Source organism: Anolis sagrei, chromosome 1 (assembly GCF_037176765.1).
Source record: "Anolis sagrei isolate rAnoSag1 chromosome 1, rAnoSag1.mat, whole genome shotgun sequence".
Classification (NCBI taxonomy): Eukaryota; Metazoa; Chordata; class Lepidosauria; order Squamata; family Dactyloidae; genus Anolis; species Anolis sagrei.
In genome coordinates this window covers 468,803-486,107 of record NC_090021.1, presented here as the reverse complement: position 1 = coordinate 486,107, position 17,305 = coordinate 468,803, and the positions used below count along the sequence as shown (strand labels likewise).

The window sequence follows — 17,305 nt, the reverse complement described above, 5'->3', positions numbered from 1 at the left end:
GCAGGAAAAGATCAAACATGGCGTCGTATCCTGGCCGGCCCCAGGAGACTGACCCCTCTCTCTCTTTCAGTTGGGCTACAAGACCATCATGGTGAACTACAACCCGGAGACGGTGAGCACCGACTACGACATGTGCGACCGCCTCTACTTCGACGAGATCTCCTTCGAGGTGGGTCCCGGTGGGGGAGGGTCTTCAGGGTGAAGGGGAGAGCCCAGGGCCCGTGCCTGAGGCTTTGGGGGGCTTGAGGTGATGGAGGATTGGCTTCCTGCCCTTCCTGGATACAGGAGGGAGTTGAGGTCTGGTCTCTGCCCTTCCTCCGGACCCCCGACCTCTGACCCCAAACCTTGCTCTCCCCCTCCCCTCTTTCAGAATATGTTAAAGTATGTAATGTGTTTTCAATGTGTTTTAAATTTAATTAAATGTAATTTCATGTAGTTGTAATATGGATGCCAGAAGGTTGTATTGCTGTGGTGTATGTTTATGTTTGAGGCTGTGAGATAGTAGCCTGGCTGAGATACTCTCTGAGCTGAGTTGTGAGAGAAATTAGGGAGTATCCGCTATCTGCCAAGCAGCTGCAGGATTGTTTACGCTTCCACTTCCTTGGCTCTGCCTACTCTCTACTTCACGCCTTGTCGCTTACTGGAATGGATGTATTTTGAACTGCTCTAAGTACATTGAACCTGCAGAGTCTCCAGAGTCCATGATTTCTACCAAGCCTGGGCAAAACCTCCGCTAAACGCTAACACCCTCTTCCCGCAGGTGGTGATGGACATCTATGAGCTGGAGAGCCCCGAGGGGGTGATCCTGTCCATGGGGGGCCAGCTGCCCAACAACATTGCCATGGCCCTCCACCGGCAGCAGTGCCGCATCCTGGGCACCTCCCCGGAGGCCATCGACTCGGCCGAGAACCGCTTCAAGTTCTCCCGCCTCCTGGACACCATCAGCATCAGCCAGCCGCTCTGGAAGGAGCTCTCCGACATGGAGGTGGGACTCCTCTCCCCCGCCCCATGGCCCCCAATGAAGGAGGGGAGGGACGGAGGGACGGAGGAAGGGAGGGGCCCACGTGGTCCTCAGGAAGGGCCTTGTCCCCATCACGGCCTTGTCGCCTTCTCCTGTCACCTGCCAAAGGGCGATCCTCCAGGAACACGTGGCACCTCTTGAGCAGGACAGAGTGCACCGCAGCCAGTGCTAGCTAGTAGGCATGGTTAGGTCCAGTTGGAGTCTTCGTTATGCAGGATAAAGCCGGAAAGATTACCTTTTTGAAGCCATTTTGAACTTTTTTTAGGAAACCAAAAGTCATCTAGCACCTTCCGAAGCTAGTCTTGCCATTTTTTTTTCCGACTCATGAAGTGAATCGGAAATTATTCAACTTTTCTCCCACTTCTGAAGCTCGTATCACCATTTTTTTCCAACTCAGGAAGTGAGTCGGAAATTTTTCAGCTTTTCCCCCGCTTCTGATCCTTGATCTCGGCTTAAGCCAGAGAAGCCAGTTTTAAACCAGAGGAGGGTGAATTTCCTCCCGTTTGCTTTTCCTGTTTCTGGCTCAAGCCAGAGAAGACAGTTTTAAACCAGAGAAGGGTGAATTTCCTCCCGTTTGCTTTTCCTGTTTCTGGCTCAAGCCAGAGAAGCCAGTTTTAAACCAGAGAAGGGTGAATTTCCTCCTGTTTGCTTTTCCTGTTTCTGGCTCAAGCCAGAGAAGTGAGTTTTAAACCAGAGAAGGATTAATTTCCTCCCGTTTGCTTTTCCTGTTTCTGGCTCAAGCCAGAGAAGACAGTTTTAAACCAGAGAAGGGTGAATTTCCTCCCGTTTGCTTTTCCTGTTTCTGGCTCAAGCCAGAGAAGTGAGTTTTAAACCAGAGAAGGGTGAATTTCCTCCCGTTTGCTTTTCCTGTTTCTGGCTCAAGCCAGAGAAGACAGTTTTAAACCAGAGAAGGGTGAATTTCCTCCCGTTTGCTTTTCCTGTTTCTGGCTCAAGCCAGAGAAGACAGTTTTAAACCAGAGAAGGGTGAATTTCCTCCCGTTTGCTTTTCCTGTTTCTGGCTCAAGCCAGAGAAGCCAGTTTTAAACCAGAGAAGGGTGAATTTCCTCCTGTTTGCTTTTCCTGTTTCTGGCTCAAGCCAGAGAAGTGAGTTTTAAACCAGAGAAGGATTAATTTCCTCCCGTTTGCTTTTCCTGTTTCTGGCTCAAGCCAGAGAAGACAGTTTTAAACCAGAGAAGGGTGAATTTCCTCCCGTTTGCTTTTCCTGTTTCTGGCTCAAGCCAGAAAAGCCAGTTTTAAACCAGAGAAGAGTTAATTTCCTCCTGTTTGCTTTTCCTGTTTCTGGCTCAAGCCAGAGAAGTGAGTTTTAAACCAGAGAAGGATTAATTTCCTCCCATTTGCTTTTCCTGTTTCTGGCTCAAGCCAGAGAAGCCAGTTTTAAACCAGAGAAGGGGAATTTCCTCCTGTTTGCTTTTCCTGTTTCTGGCTCAAGCCAGAGAAGTGAGTTTTAAACCAGAGAAGGATTAATTTCCTCCCGTTTGCTTTTCCTGTTTCTGGCTCAAGCCAGAGAAGCCAGTTTTAAACCAGAGAAGGGTGAATTTCCTCCTGTTTGCTTTTCTGTTTCTGGCTCAAGCCAGAGAAGTGAGTTTTAAACCAGAGAAGGATTAATTTCCTCCCATTTGCTTTTCCTGTTTCTGGCTCAAGCCAGAGAAGCCAGTTTTAAACCAGAGAAGGGTGAATTTCCTCCTGTTTGCTTTTCCTGTTTTTGGCTCAAGCCAGAGAAGTGAGTTTTAAACCAGAGAAGGGTGAATTTCCTCCCGTTTGCTTTTCCTGTTTCTGGCTCAAGCCAGAGAAGACAGTTTTAAACCAGAGAAGGGTGAATTTCCTCCCGTTTGCTTTTCCTGTTTCTGGCTCAAGCCAGAGAAGCCAGTTTTAAACCAGAGAAGGGTGAATTTCCTCCTGTTTGCTTTTCCTGTTTCTGGCTCAAGCCAGAGAAGTGAGTTTTAAACCAGAGAAGGATTAATTTCCTCCCATTTGCTTTTCCTGTTTCTGGCTCAAGCCAGAGAAGCCAGTTTTAAACCAGAGAAGGGGAATTTCCTCCTGTTTGCTTTTCCTGTTTCTGGCTCAAGCCAGAGAAGTGAGTTTTAAACCAGAGAAGGATTAATTTCCTCCCATTTGCTTTTCCTGTTTCTGGCTCAAGCCAGAGAAGCCAGTTTTAAACCAGAGAAGGGTGAATTTCCTCCTGTTTGCTTTTCTGTTTCTGGCTCAAGCCAGAGAAGTGAGTTTTAAACCAGAGAAGGATTAATTTCCTCCCATTTGCTTTTCCTGTTTCTGGCTCAAGCCAGAGAAGCCAGTTTTAAACCAGAGAAGGGGAATTTCCTCCCATTTGCTTTTCCTGTTTCTGGCTCAAGCCAGAGAAGCCAGTTTTAAACCAGAGAAGGGGAATTTCCTCCTGTTTGCTTTTCCTGTTTCTGGCTCAAGCCAGAGAAGTGAGTTTTAAACCAGAGAAGGATTAATTTCCTCCCGTTTGCTTTTCCTGTTTCTGGCTCAAGCCAGAGAAGCCAGTTTTAAACCAGAGAAGGGTGAATTTCCTCCTGTTTGCTTTTCTGTTTCTGGCTCAAGCCAGAGAAGTGAGTTTTAAACCAGAGAAGGATTAATTTCCTCCCATTTGCTTTTCCTGTTTCTGGCTCAAGCCAGAGAAGCCAGTTTTAAACCAGAGAAGGGTGAATTTCCTCCTGTTTGCTTTTCCTGTTTTTGGCTCAAGCCAGAGAAGTGAGTTTTAAACCAGAGAAGGGTGAATTTCCTCCCGTTTGCTTTTCCTGTTTCTGGCTCAAGCCAGAGAAGACAGTTTTAAACCAGAGAAGGGTGAATTTCCTCCCGTTTGCTTTTCCTGTTTCTGGCTCAAGCCAGAGAAGCCAGTTTTAAACCAGAGAAGGGTGAATTTCCTCCTGTTTGCTTTTCCTGTTTCTGGCTCAAGCCAGAGAAGTGAGTTTTAAACCAGAGAAGGATTAATTTCCTCCCATTTGCTTTTCCTGTTTCTGGCTCAAGCCAGAGAAGCCAGTTTTAAACCAGAGAAGGGGAATTTCCTCCTGTTTGCTTTTCCTGTTTCTGGCTCAAGCCAGAGAAGTGAGTTTTAAACCAGAGAAGGATTAATTTCCTCCCATTTGCTTTTCCTGTTTCTGGCTCAAGCCAGAGAAGCCAGTTTTAAACCAGAGAAGGGTGAATTTCCTCCTGTTTGCTTTTCTGTTTCTGGCTCAAGCCAGAGAAGTGAGTTTTAAACCAGAGAAGGATTAATTTCCTCCCATTTGCTTTTCCTGTTTCTGGCTCAAGCCAGAGAAGCCAGTTTTAAACCAGAGAAGGGGAATTTCCTCCTGTTTGCTTTTTCTGTTTCTGGCTCAAGCCAGAGAAGTGAGTTTTAAACCAGAGAAGGATTAATTTCCTCCCGTTTGCTTTTCCTGTTTCTGGCTCAAGCAAGAGAAGCCAGTTTTAAACCAGAGAAGGGTGAATTTCCTCCTGTTTGCTTTTCCTGTTTCTGGCTCAAGCCTGAGAAGTGAGTTTTAAACCAGAGAAGGATTAATTTCCTCCCGTTTGCTTTTCCTCGCTTCTGGAGTAAAACAACTACTTTCAAAGTAAAAACCACCCAATGAAACAGGAAATAACACTTTCAAATCATTAGGGAAAGGATTCGGAAGACTCAGAAGTTTCAAAAAGTTTTGAACATTTTTTTCTGTGAAAATCGGAATTGACTTTAGAATCGAACATTTGTTTCCCGTCCATTCCTGACCTCCGAGGAGGGACTCGGGACGGCTACCAACAGGCGACAATTCGATGCCAACACAATATGAGCACATAATAAAGTACAATCAAATACCTAAAAATAAATAGATATACATTAAAACAGTTCGCCATACGTTAAAACGTCATCCAAATCAGTCCAAATTGCAGTCAAATAAAATGTTATCTATTAATATTTGTGTATTAATACTTATTATTATTATTATTATTATTATTATTATTATTATAGGTAGTTAATGCAAAGCCATCCCAGGCTCCCGAACAGACAGGTGTGGGATTCATGTGTCCCTCAAAAGCACAGTCTCCCAGGGAGCAGGGGCCACTCTACCCCCACTCACCCACCCCTCTCCCTCCTCCTGCTCTGTTGCAGTCGGCCAAGCAGTTCTGCTGCAAGGTGGGCTACCCGTGCGTGGTGCGCCCCTCCTACGTCCTGAGCGGAGCCGCCATGAACGTGGCCTATTCGGACAGCGACCTGGAGCGCTTCCTCAGCAACGCCGTGGCCGTCTCCAAGGAGCAGCCCGTGGTCATCTCCAAGTTCATCCAGGAGGCCAAGGTGGGTCAATCGGTCATTTGCTTGGGGCCCTGCACCTGGGGGTGCCTCGTGTTGTTCTTTTAATCCGCTTTCAGTGAGACAGGTGGCGTTAGGCACTTTCCGAGAAAGGAGGAGACACGGCCTCCAGGAGTGGGTTTCATCATAACTCTATTGGTCACACAAAGGGGAGGGGCATTGCATCAACATTCAGCATTCACACCTATAACGTTCATCATTCGTTCATCCATCATGCATTCTTACCATCCTTCTTGGTTAAGTTGATGAGCTCCTTGAGAGGAGGCAGCGGTTCATAAAGGTGTTCAGAAATGGAGTTCTGCTGGCCTGACACACTTGTGGAGAGATAAGGTCTTTTTTACGTAGCATTTTCTGTTGATGTGACTCTGAAAGTTGTAAATGAATGTCAGATGTTTTTCCAGCTAAAACATCCTGATTCCATCAGTTCCCGGACAGATGTTGACTTTCTTTCCTTAAGCGATCATTGGTTTTCCTTCTTAAGGAGCCGCTGTGTTCACTTCCTTACTTAAAAGAGTCATTGTCTTTGGCCATGTAAACATGTTGTTTCCCACCACAGAGTTAATCTTTTGTCTCTGGTCAGGTCAGCAGTTTTTAATTCCAATCCATAGATTCTTCACTTCCTTCTTGTAGTTTTCCAGGCTGCGTTCCTTAGGATGGCATCTCTAAGCTATATATAGACCCCAGCCACACACCTTTCATACAATTCCATTCAAACCATACATGACATTTTATGACAATTGCTGGGGACCCAGGAAGACCACAGAAGGGCAGTGAATTGCAGGAGGGGCCAAGTGGTCAGAGGAGCAGCTACTAAAAGACATCAAAGAGCCAGAAGGGTTGTTAGGGGCGGTTAGGGGACTGGCCGCTTTCTGAATGCCCCCCCCCCTGTCCAATTTGCCTTTCATGGGCGGAGACCTCGTTATTTAGGCAGTGAGGAAAAGTATTTGGGGAGGGGGTGGTGCTAGAATGCTTTCTCCACTTATTATTTCATTGGCATCTTTTTAACCCTCCTGAATTCAGTCCTGGTTTAGGAGAGTCATGAACCTGGCATCACCCAGCTAGTCTTTACGCATGAATTTTACATGCGTGTTCTTCGTTTAATCTCTGTTTTGTGTATTTTAATATGTATTAATATGTAGCTTTTATAGAAATACGTTTAATATGTGTGTTTGTAGCATTTTTACAATGTTTATGTGTTTTAATAATTCTGTAACTCACCTGGAGCTATGCGGAGGGCAGGTGAGAAATAAAACTATTATTATCATCATCACCATCATGATCATCATCACTGCTACAGTCAGTCTCAGAGTGTTTTCACCCTCGTTATGAGATGCTGTGGGTCTCCCACTGAAAGAAAAGTGGTCTGTCAATTGCAAAGTTTTTTTTGGGGAGGGGGTCAGATTTGCTGAGGATGGCTCAAGACTTAGGTCACCCCCTCCCCTCCCCCGCAGGAGATCGACGTGGATGCGGTGGCCTGCGACGGGCAAGTGGTGGCGGTGGCCATCTCTGAGCACGTGGAGAACGCGGGTGTGCACTCGGGGGACGCGACCCTGGTGACCCCCCCGCAGGACATCACCCCCAAGACACTGGAGCGCATCAAGGCCATCGTCCACGCCGTGGGGCAAGAGCTGCAAGTGACCGGGCCCTTCAACCTCCAGCTCATTGCCAAGGTCAGCAAGGAAGGGCAGAGGCTGGGCATCAGGCATCAAAAATTTGGTTGGCGTTCATGGGGTTTGTTTATGCCTAGGACAAAAATATCTGGCCGTTTGACCAAGGTGGCCTTTGATTCGTTTTGGCATAAATTGGCAGAGTAAGCAAAGAGCCACCAAATGTAAAGGGCAGACTTTGTATAGAGTAAGCTTGAAAGCCCTCCCTCCAGGTGTTTTGTATTTCAACTCCCACAATTCCTAAGTGTCGGTAGGCAGTTAGGAATTATGGGAGTTGGAGTCCCAAACGCCTGGAGGGCTGAAGTTTGCCCTTACCTGCTTTAAAAGGTTCCCGCATCCCTGCTTTCAAAGTAAGGATCACACAATTAAACAGGAAACAACACTTTCTAACCAGGAACAGAACATTTTTCAAATTGTGTTACATAGTGGTATCAACATATGTATGTGTATGAATAGAATAGTGCACTACAGTCTGTGTTGCTGTTGTGTTATGTCGTTTCTGGGCTATGTGGCCAGTGTGTTCTAGCAGCATTTTCTCCTGATGTTTTGCCTGCACCTGTGGTTGGCAGGCATCTTCAGAGGATCTGATGGTGGTCAATCAAGTGGAGTATATACACCTGTAGAATAATGTCCAGGGTGGGATCCCGGGACAGCTTGGGTATTCTGCTGGTGTACCGCCCACCCCGCGACTCAGCAGTTTCCCTGCCTGAACTAGCAGAAGTGGTCTCCAATTTGGCTTTGGTCTCCCAGCAACTTGTAGTTCTGGGAGACTTTAACAACCAATGCCTGTTCTTTGTGAACAGTCTCTAATTAAGTGCTTTGTACTTTCACATTCTAAGCACTTAATTAGAGACTGTGATGAGAACCAAAAGTGGATGAATGTCAGCAGGTCACTCCTCAGCCTGCCTTGGGAAGGAGAGCCTTTGCCTGATACTTGACCCTGTCTGTCTTCTCTGTGTCCCCTGCAGGATGACCAGCTGAAGGTCATCGAGTGCAACGTCCGAGTCTCGCGCTCCTTCCCTTTTGTCTCCAAGACGCTGGGTGTTGACCTGGTGGCTTTGGCCACGCAAGTGACCATGGGGGAGGAGGTGGAGCCCGTGGGCCTCATGGCCGGCACCGGCATCGTGGGGGTCAAGGTGAGTGAGGGAGGGAGCAGCCAGCCCTGGGGATGGGATCAAGGGGCTCTCAGTGACCACTGGTGACCCCCTCTCCCTCCCTCCCTTTCCCCCCACACAGGTGCCCCAGTTCTCCTTCTCGCGCCTGGCGGGGGCCGACGTGGTGCTGGGGGTGGAGATGACCAGCACGGGAGAGGTGGCCTGCTTTGGAGAAAACCGCTGCGAGGCCTACCTCAAGGCCATGCTCAGCACCGGATTCAAGATCCCCCGGAAGAACATCCTGCTCACCATCGGCAGCTACAAGGTGCCCCCAATATCAAGGCCACTTCCTTGTAGGGATCTCGCTCGAGACTGGCCTGTGCCTGAGCTAGCTCATTACTATTATTATTATTACCCCACTTTATTTCTCCTGAAGGAGACTCAAAGTGGCTATAGAAAAGCAGTGTGTCCTGATAACTCTTCTAAGGGCTAATCAATAAAATTATTTATTTACAACTGGAATGTTGAGAGGGAACGGTGCATTGCATGGGGCTAGATAATGATTAGATAATAGTAATAAAATACTACTACTACTACTACTACTAATAATAATAATAATAATAATGCCTTCCCTGCCACCTTTGTTGGGGCTGCATCTGAGCTCTAGTTATTGCCTTCAAAGTCCGTTTTCCTTTGTGGTGGAAGAGGTTTGCCAGGGGGTCACATTACCCAAAGAGCTTTCAGACCCTTTCCTCCTGCTGCTCTTCTGGATACGATATACATTCAATAAGTAAAATGAATACATTAACACTCACCCAGAATGGTTGAGAAAGTGTATAGTGGGTTTAGAGTTGCAGTGGTCAGGTGGACCAGTCTGCAAAAGGTCCCTCCAAGGGGATGCACTTTGGGCCAAGGAGGAGGCAAAGTCAGAATGGGTTGGGTTGGGTTGGGAGGCATGGGTGTTGTGCTGCCTGGGAGGGGGCCTCTTGGTGCAACGGGGAGTGAATGTCTGGTGTGCATGCGCATGCCCTGCCTTCCTCCTTGAAGCATCTTTGTTTCTCCTTCTCCCAGAACAAGAGCGAGCTGCTCTCCACCGTCCGGACCCTGGAGAGCCTGGGCTACAGCCTGTACGCCAGCATGGGCACAGCCGACTTCTACACCGAGCATGGCATCAAGGTGGGCGCAAGGCGAGGGAGGGGGACCCAAGACTCCGGACTCTATTGCCAAGAGAGGGAAGGAAGCAGGGCCGTGCTCTTCCTGCCTGGCGGAAAGGGGTCAGGCTGGGTGGCCCTTGGGGTCTCTTCCACCTCTGGGAGCCTATGAAAGGGGCCCCAAGAGGCCTGGTTCCTTTCACATTGTCCAGAAGGAGGGATTTGGGCCTCTTCTCCCAACAATAGGAAGCGGCCCCTTCTGCTCCTTGGGGCCCTGAAGAATTGGCTCAGAAACCTAAACATTACCTTTCTTGCCTGAAGGCCAGCTCACATGGGGAATGGCCGGGGTTTCCTGCTCTCCAGACTCCCCTCCCTTATCTTAATTGCAAACTTTGGTGCCAGTTCCCACTAACTACAATATGCAGATACTTGCTCTTAATTCCCATCAAGTAGCATAATACAAAACAAATGCAAAAGAGATATGTTTCAGTCATTCTCAAGGTATGTAGCAGTCTCTCTTCCCATGATGGTAGACCTGGGTCACTCCTGTAACCCTGCCACCCCTCCTCTGACAGGTGAAGGCGGTGGACTGGCACTTTGAGGAGGCGGCGGCGGTGGCGGCGGCAACGGAGGTCGGGGACGTGGCGTCGGTGGGCAAGGAGACGCAGCAGCAGCAGCGCAGCATCCTGGAGTACCTGGCGGAGAACCACTTTGACCTGGTCATCAACCTCTCCATGCGCAACGCGGGCGGGCGGCGCCTCTCCTCCTTCGTCACCAAGGGGTACCGCACCCGGCGCCTGGCCGTGGACTACTCCGTGCCCCTCATTATCGACATCAAGTGCACCAAGCTCTTCGTGGAGGTCAGGCTGCGCGAGGAAGGGAGGGAGGGAGGAAGGAGGGTAGAAGAAAGAAAGAGGGAAAGGAGGAAGGAGGAAAGAAAGAAGGTTGGATGGAGGGAGAGGGGAGAGAGGGATGGATGGGTGGATGAAAAAAAGAAAGAAAGAAAGCTCTCCATTGAGATTAGGCTGTGCAAGGAAGGGAGGAAGGAAAGAAGGGGGAAGAAGGGAGGTAGGGAGGGAGGGGGAAGGAAGGGTGGAAGAAAGAAAGAGGGAAAGAAGGAAGGAAGAAAGAAAGAAGGTTGGATGGAAGGAAGAAGAAAAAAGATGGAAGGAGGGGGAGAGGATGGATGGATAGATGGAAGAAAGAAAGAAAGAAAGAAAGAAAGAAAGCTCTCCATTGAGATTAGGCTGTGCAAGGAAGGGAGGAAGGAAAGAAGGGGGAAGAAGGGAGGTAGGGAGGGAGGGGGAAGGAAGGGTGGAAGAAAGAAAGAAAGAGGGAGGAAAGACAGAAGGAAGGAAGGAGAAAAAAGGAGGGAGGAAAGAGAGGAGGATGAAAGACAGGAGGGAGAGGTTGTCAGGGACTTGATTAACATGGGGAAGAACACATTAGGCAACCTGAGGAGAAGGGACTGGAGGTGGGAGGGTGAGGATACTCAGCTTGTGGGCAGGTGAGAACCCTCTTCCTTGTGTCCCTGACCAACTGCAGGCTCTTGGGCAGATTGGGGGCCCGCCTCCACTGAAGATGCATGTGGACTGCATGACCTCCCAGAAGCTCATCCGCTTGCCAGGTAGGGCACATGGAGGGGGAGGGGAGAACACTCCAAGTACAGGAGATGGGGGGCTGAACTCTGGGGGAAGCCAAGGGTGGGCGTGGGACCAGCGATGCTCCCTCTCAAAACTTCAGCCATCCTTGGGAAATTTTTCAAAGCATGCTTGACCATTATGAGTGCATTCTGACCCATTTAGGGAGAAACCCAGTACTCCAAAAGTTGGCCAGAAACACTCTTGTTTTCACACACAGCATTTGCCAGTCCTGAAAAAGTAGGATTCACATAGAGCTCTTGCAATTGTGTTCCTTCCTGCTGAAAGAGCCCTTGCAGGAGTGATGGGAGTGTGTTTTGCCCCTCCAGAGAGCTCCAGGTGCCTCTCATTGGCCAAGCCCAGGTTTTGGGTATGCCCTTTGACCCCTAGAGCTCAGCACCAAAGCAGCCCAGTTTTGGTTTGCAGACCGCATTTCATTTCCTACTTTCTGAGGTTCTGGGCTTCGGATCCCATATTCAGGGCTGTTTTCTTTGTGCCTGCCCTGCTCCCCTTTGGAAGACACTCAGATGTGACTTCCTTCTGAGCAAAGGTGCATAGTATTGCCTGATAAGCATATGGTGTGAGGTGGGGGGGGGGGGCTTCCTTGCATCCCCTTCCCATTCCACTGACTCTCCCTTCTGCTCCCAGGCCTGATTGACGTCCATGTGCACCTGAGGGAGCCAGGAGCCACCCACAAGGAGGACTTTGCCTCCGGGACCGCAGCCGCCCTGGCCGGAGGGGTCACCATGGTCTGCGCCATGCCCAACACCTGCCCAGCCCTCATCGACGCCGCCTCTTTCGCCCTCGCACAGAAGGTAAGCCTTGAAAGGGCAGGGCAGGGAGCAGCATGGATCCAGGAGTAGTGTTTACCCTCCACTCAAGGCAGTGAGTAGCCGCTTTAAGAGAGAAAAAGCAGGATGGTGTGGCCAACTTGGGCCCTCCCTCCAGGTGTTTTGGACTACAACTCTCACAATTCCTAACAGCTTCCTAACAGGCCCCTTCCTTTTCCCCCTCAGCCGCTTAAGCATTATATCTGCTTTTATTGGTTTTATGGTTGTTTTTGCCGATAATAATTATTGTTTTCTGTTAATTGTTATTGCTAACATTGCTGTTTTGTTAACTGATGTTATTGTCCTCTGCTGTTACGTAATGCGGGCATCGAATTGTGCCTTGCTTTTGTAAGCCGCCCGGAGTCCCCGCCCCCCGGGGTGAGAAGGGCGGGATAGAAGCAACCGAAATAAATAAATAAATAAATAAATATTGGGACCTGGAGGTAGGCCTCTCTTAGATCTATCACTCTATCATTTAATTATTGCAACCTGAAAGTAGGCATCTCTTAGGTCTATCACTCTATCATTTATTTATTGGGACCTGGAGGTAGGCCTCTCTTAGGTCCATCACTCTCTTATCTACCCCTTGCCACCTGAAAGTAGGCCTCTCTTAGGTCTATCACTCTATCATTTATTTATTGGGACCTGAAGGTAGGCCTCTCTTAGGTCCATCACTCTCTTATCTACCTCTTGCCACCTGAAAGTAGGCATCTCTTAGGTCTATCACTCTATCATTTATTTATTGGGACCTGGAGGTAGGCCTCTCTTAGGTCCATCACTCTCTTATCTACCTCTTGCCACCTGAAAGTAGGCCTCTCTTAGGTCTATCACTCTATCATTTATTTATTGGGACCTGAAGGTAGGCCTCTCTTAGGTCTATCACTCTCTCGTCTACCTCTTGCCACCTGAAAGTAGGCCTCTCTTAGGTCTATCACTCTATCATTTATTTATTGGGACCTGAAGGTAGGCCTCTCTTAGGTCCATCACTCTCTTATCTACCTCTTGCCACCTGAAAGTAGGCCTCTCTTAGGTCTATCACTCTATCATTTATTTATTGGGACCTGAAGGTAGGCCTCTCTTAGGTCCATCACTCTCTTATCTACCTCTTGCCACCTGAAAGTAGGCATCTCTTAGGTCTATCACTCTATCGTCTAACTTAAGCGGCTGAGACGGAAAAGGAAAGGGCCTGAGACTGTTAGGAATTGGGGGAGTTGAAGTCCAAAATACTTGGAGGAAGGGTCCAAGTTGGCCCATGCCTGGTTTAAATAATTAAATAAACATAACAACAATAACAACAACAACAACAGGAGGAGGAGGAGGAGGAAAACCATTGGAACCAAGGCCATCCCTGCCCAAGGTCAGGGTTTCCTCCAGATTAAAAACATAAATATTTACATGTATATTACTCATCTACTGAACGAATGAAATTAACTTTAGGATATGCATAAAGTTGGCTGCCATTAAGAGTAGAAAAAAATAGTGTTCAAATTAGTTAATGGATAAAATAAGGAGAAGGAGTACTCTGCGGAGCCGGAAGAGAAGAGAAGGGACAAGAAGAGAAGAGAAAAGAAACTAATGCAGATCTGGAAGGACAGTTTGGTCCTCTTGTCAGAAAAAGAGGTTAAAGTTGGAATTTTCCCCTTTTCCTTTACTAAAGAATACCCCCTCCCATAAGTAATACAATAGACTTATGTATATAACTATTTAACTAACAGTGCTACATGATTTGCATACTATATCCTATTATGGTCCATATCTTTCCCTCCTTTTCCCCCTTTTTGTACTGTTTCAGTTATTATAACTGTTACGTTAAAAGGAAACGGGGATCAATAGTGGGCTATGCTGATGCCTGGGAGTCCGACGGAGTCTTCTTCCCTGGGATATTTAAGCAGAGGCTGCATGGCCATCTGTTGGGGGTGCTTTGATTAGGGCTTCTTTCCTGCTTGGCAGGGGGATCCCCTCTAATTCTGTGAGTCAAGAGACACCTGATGCAGATTGGGCCAATGGAGCTTCTCTGGTCCAGCTTTATTATTAAGCATGAGGAGGCCCAACCTGAAAGGCAGGAGGAAGGGGCAAGGGGTCAGGCTGATGTCTGGTAGAGATGGGGCAGGTCAGTCAATAGGACAAACAAATGCTATGTGTTCCTGGGTTTGTCCACTCTCCACTCTTTGAGATGGTCAACCCATCCCTTCTCTCCCCTTCACTCCAGTTGGCGGAGGCCGGGGCCCGCTGCGACTTTGCCCTCTTCTTGGGGGCATCTTCAGACAACGCCGGGTCCCTGGGTCCGGTGGCCGGAGCCGCAGCCGGCCTCAAGATGTACCTGAACGACACCTTCTCGGACCTCAAGATGGACAATGTCTCGCTCTGGATGGAGGTGGGTGCCCCTCCCCTGGTGTCACCCTCACGACTACTTCTTCCAGGTTGGGGGGGGGGGCTTTGCGTGGGTTCCCTCCGTCCATAAGGCGCCCCTCACCCTCTTCCTTTCCCTCCCTCCCTTCCTTCCTTCCCTCCTTCCAGCACTTTGAGAAGTGGCCCAAGCACCTTCCCATCGTGGCTCATGCTGAGAAGCAGACGGTGGCGGCCATCCTGATGGTGGCCCAGCTCTACCAGCGCCCCGTCCACATCTGCCACGTGGCCCGAAAGGAGGAGGTGAGTCACGGGGGGGGGGGGGGTTCTCTTCTGAGCATTACAAGAAGCTTAGAAACACAATAACATTGTTGAGAAGCCAACCTTGTTGAAGGTGGAGGAGAGCAACCCAGTTCTGGCCGGTCCCAGCTGCTCCACTCTGTCTCAAGTGGTGGAACTGGGGCCCTAGACCCTCATTATCCCACTCCATGGGGCTGTAGGCTACCCTGCGTGGATTATGGGTTTGATGGCCAGGATGCAAATGGATCCCAGAGGGAAGTGGGACTTTGGAATTCCTCATGCGGAAGCTAACCGAGACCTGAGCACCCCACTTCCTGTGTTGCTTGGGTGGGAGATGCTTGCTTCCGCCCCTGAATGGTTGGCTCTCCTTCTGCCAGTGGGGAAAGGTCAATGCCTGACCAGGAAGACAATAACAACAACAACAACAACAATGATAATGATAATGATGATGATGATGCCTGGCCATGATAATGCTGATGATAATGATGATGATGATAATGATGATAATAATAATAATAATAATAATAATAATAATAACACTTTATTTTTATTCCGCCCTTCTCCCCAAGGGGACTCAGACCAGATTACAGCATATAATAATAATAATAATAATAATAATAATAATCTTTAAACCCCGCCACCATCTCCTCAACGGGGACTCGGGGCGGTTTACATGAGGCCAAGCCCAAACAACAAATTACAATAAAATAAGATACAAGTTGTCACTGTGATTATGTTTATTGTAATGTTATATCATGCATTCATATGTTTTATGTAATTATGATGTTGTTTATTGTTTGTGTTTTCTGTTTTATTTTGTTGTAATTTGTTGTTTGGGCTTGGCCTCATGTAAGCCGCCCCGAGTCCCCATCGGGGAGATGGTGGTGGGGTATAAATAAAGATTATTATTATTATTATTATTATTATTATTATTATTATTATTATGTTACAATAAAATAAACAACATTTTAGTAAAATACAGAACATATGACTACAATAAACTACAATAAACAAAAATGGGGGGGGGGGGAAGCAGTAAATATAATATATTGTGTATTTATATTATATTGATAATATTATAATGTGATACAATATAATACCAATAATAATAATGCAATATTATATATTTTATATTACATGTAATATTACTAATAATATTACAGTATAATGGGAGAATACAATACAATAATATTTAATACTAACATTGTGCTATGGTAATAATATAATATATTGTATTTACATATTACTTGTAAAGCCGTTCTGAGTCTCTTTCAGGGTGAGACGGGTGGCATATAAATGTCGTAAACAAGCAAACAAACAAACATTCAAAAACAGCCCAAACATTCAATGCCTTATTACAAATGAGAATACAGTGAAACACAAACAAAGGCAAAGGCTTCTCCTTTCATTTCCGGCTTCTTGGAGGCAGTGGTCATCTCTGGCTCTGGGGGAGGTGGTCATCTCTATTTCCAAGCTGAGGACCCTGTGTTCCCCATAGACATCTCCTGGTCGTGTGGCCAGCATGACTACATGGAGTGCCTTTTTGCCTTTCTCGCCGAGGCGGTACCTATTGATCTACTCACATTTGCATGTTTTCAAACTGCTAGGTTGGCAGGAGCTTGGGCTAAAAGCTATTAGGCCCCGGAAAGGAATAGCCATAGACTTTAGCTATTATTGTTGTTGCCTCTTATAGCATTGCAGCTAATTACCTGGGCCTTCTACAAATTACACTAGCCTTGGCCCGGCCTTTTAAATGGCCTTGAACAGGCAGGATTATTTTAAATATATATGTGCTCTTGTGATTTTTAATGCCTATATTGTCTTGTTAATTTTATGTTTATGTTGTTTACTTTGTATGTATTGATGATGTGACTTGGAAACGGCTCTGAGTCCCCTCGGGGAGATGGAGCGGTATATAAACAAGGTTTTGTTGTTGTTTTGTTGAGCTCGCCCCGTCCCCGCGGATTTGAACTGCCGACCTTCAGGTCAGCAGTTGAGCCCATTGTCCCACTTTCTGCTCTTGACCCTTCCAGATCCTGATCATCAAGGCGGCCAAGCAGAAGGGCATTGAGGTGACCTGCGAGGTGGCCCCCCACCACCTCTTCCTCTGCCAGGAGGACCTGGGGCGCATCGGGGAGGGGCGGGGCCAGGTGCGCCCCACCCTGGGCAGCCGCGAGGACATGGAGGCCCTCTGGGAGAACATGGCCACCATCGACTGCTTCGCCACGGACCACGGTGAGAGCCCAGGCCCATCACGCATTTCCCTTCTGTTTGTGGGGGTCACTCTCATCCACATGTCTCGCACTCCCTTCTGTTTGTGGGGGTCACTCTCATCCACATCTGTCTCTGTGGGATAGTTTTCTGGCCTTGACACCAGGCCTGGGCCAACTTCGGCCTTCCCTCCAGGTGTCTTGGACTCCAACTCCCACAATTCCTAACAGCCTCAGTCCCTTTCCTTTCCAGAGGAAGACTCAAAGGATCAAAGGTCTAGAGACAATGAATAATCCCTCTGAGGAGCGGCTTAAAGAGCTGGGCATGTTTAGTCTCAGAAGAGAAAATTGAGAGGAGCCATGTATAAATATGAGAAAAGGTGTCCTAAGGAAGAGGGTGGAGCAATGGATTCAAATGAAAGGAAAGGAGATCCACTTGAACATCAGGAAGAAATTCCTGACCATATGAGCTGTTCAACAGTGGAACGCTCTGCATTGGAGTGCAATGGAAGCTCTTTCCTTGGAAGCTTTGAAACAGAGGCTGAATGGCCATCTGTTGGGGGTATTTTGACTGTGTTTTTCCTGCATGGCAGGAGGGGGTTGGACTAGATTGTCCACATGGTCTCTTCCAACTCTGTGATTCTATGATTGTAGTCACTCCTGGCCTTGCCATGGATCTGCCAGGTATTTTACCCAACTTTAACCATCTCTACTCCTCTCTCTCT

The 17,305-nt window shown here is 47.8% G+C and overlaps 1 protein-coding gene across 1 annotated transcript in view; it reads left to right on the top strand.

Moving 5' to 3' along the window:
• Window positions 1-17,305, top strand: part of CAD (carbamoyl-phosphate synthetase 2, aspartate transcarbamylase, and dihydroorotase) — a 66,010-nt gene that overhangs the window by 36,433 nt on the left and 12,272 nt on the right. Inside the window, exons 19-31 of the mRNA XM_067470190.1 lie at window positions 71-169; window positions 761-985; window positions 5,145-5,327; window positions 6,794-7,012; window positions 7,978-8,145; window positions 8,246-8,428; window positions 9,175-9,279; window positions 9,830-10,114; window positions 10,800-10,881; window positions 11,543-11,709; window positions 13,934-14,098; window positions 14,242-14,373; window positions 16,404-16,605. Of these exons, the coding sequence (XP_067326291.1) occupies window positions 71-169; window positions 761-985; window positions 5,145-5,327; window positions 6,794-7,012; window positions 7,978-8,145; window positions 8,246-8,428; window positions 9,175-9,279; window positions 9,830-10,114; window positions 10,800-10,881; window positions 11,543-11,709; window positions 13,934-14,098; window positions 14,242-14,373; window positions 16,404-16,605 (2,215 nt within the window). The remainder of the gene's footprint in view (window positions 1-70; window positions 170-760; window positions 986-5,144; window positions 5,328-6,793; window positions 7,013-7,977; window positions 8,146-8,245; window positions 8,429-9,174; window positions 9,280-9,829; window positions 10,115-10,799; window positions 10,882-11,542; window positions 11,710-13,933; window positions 14,099-14,241; window positions 14,374-16,403; window positions 16,606-17,305) is intronic.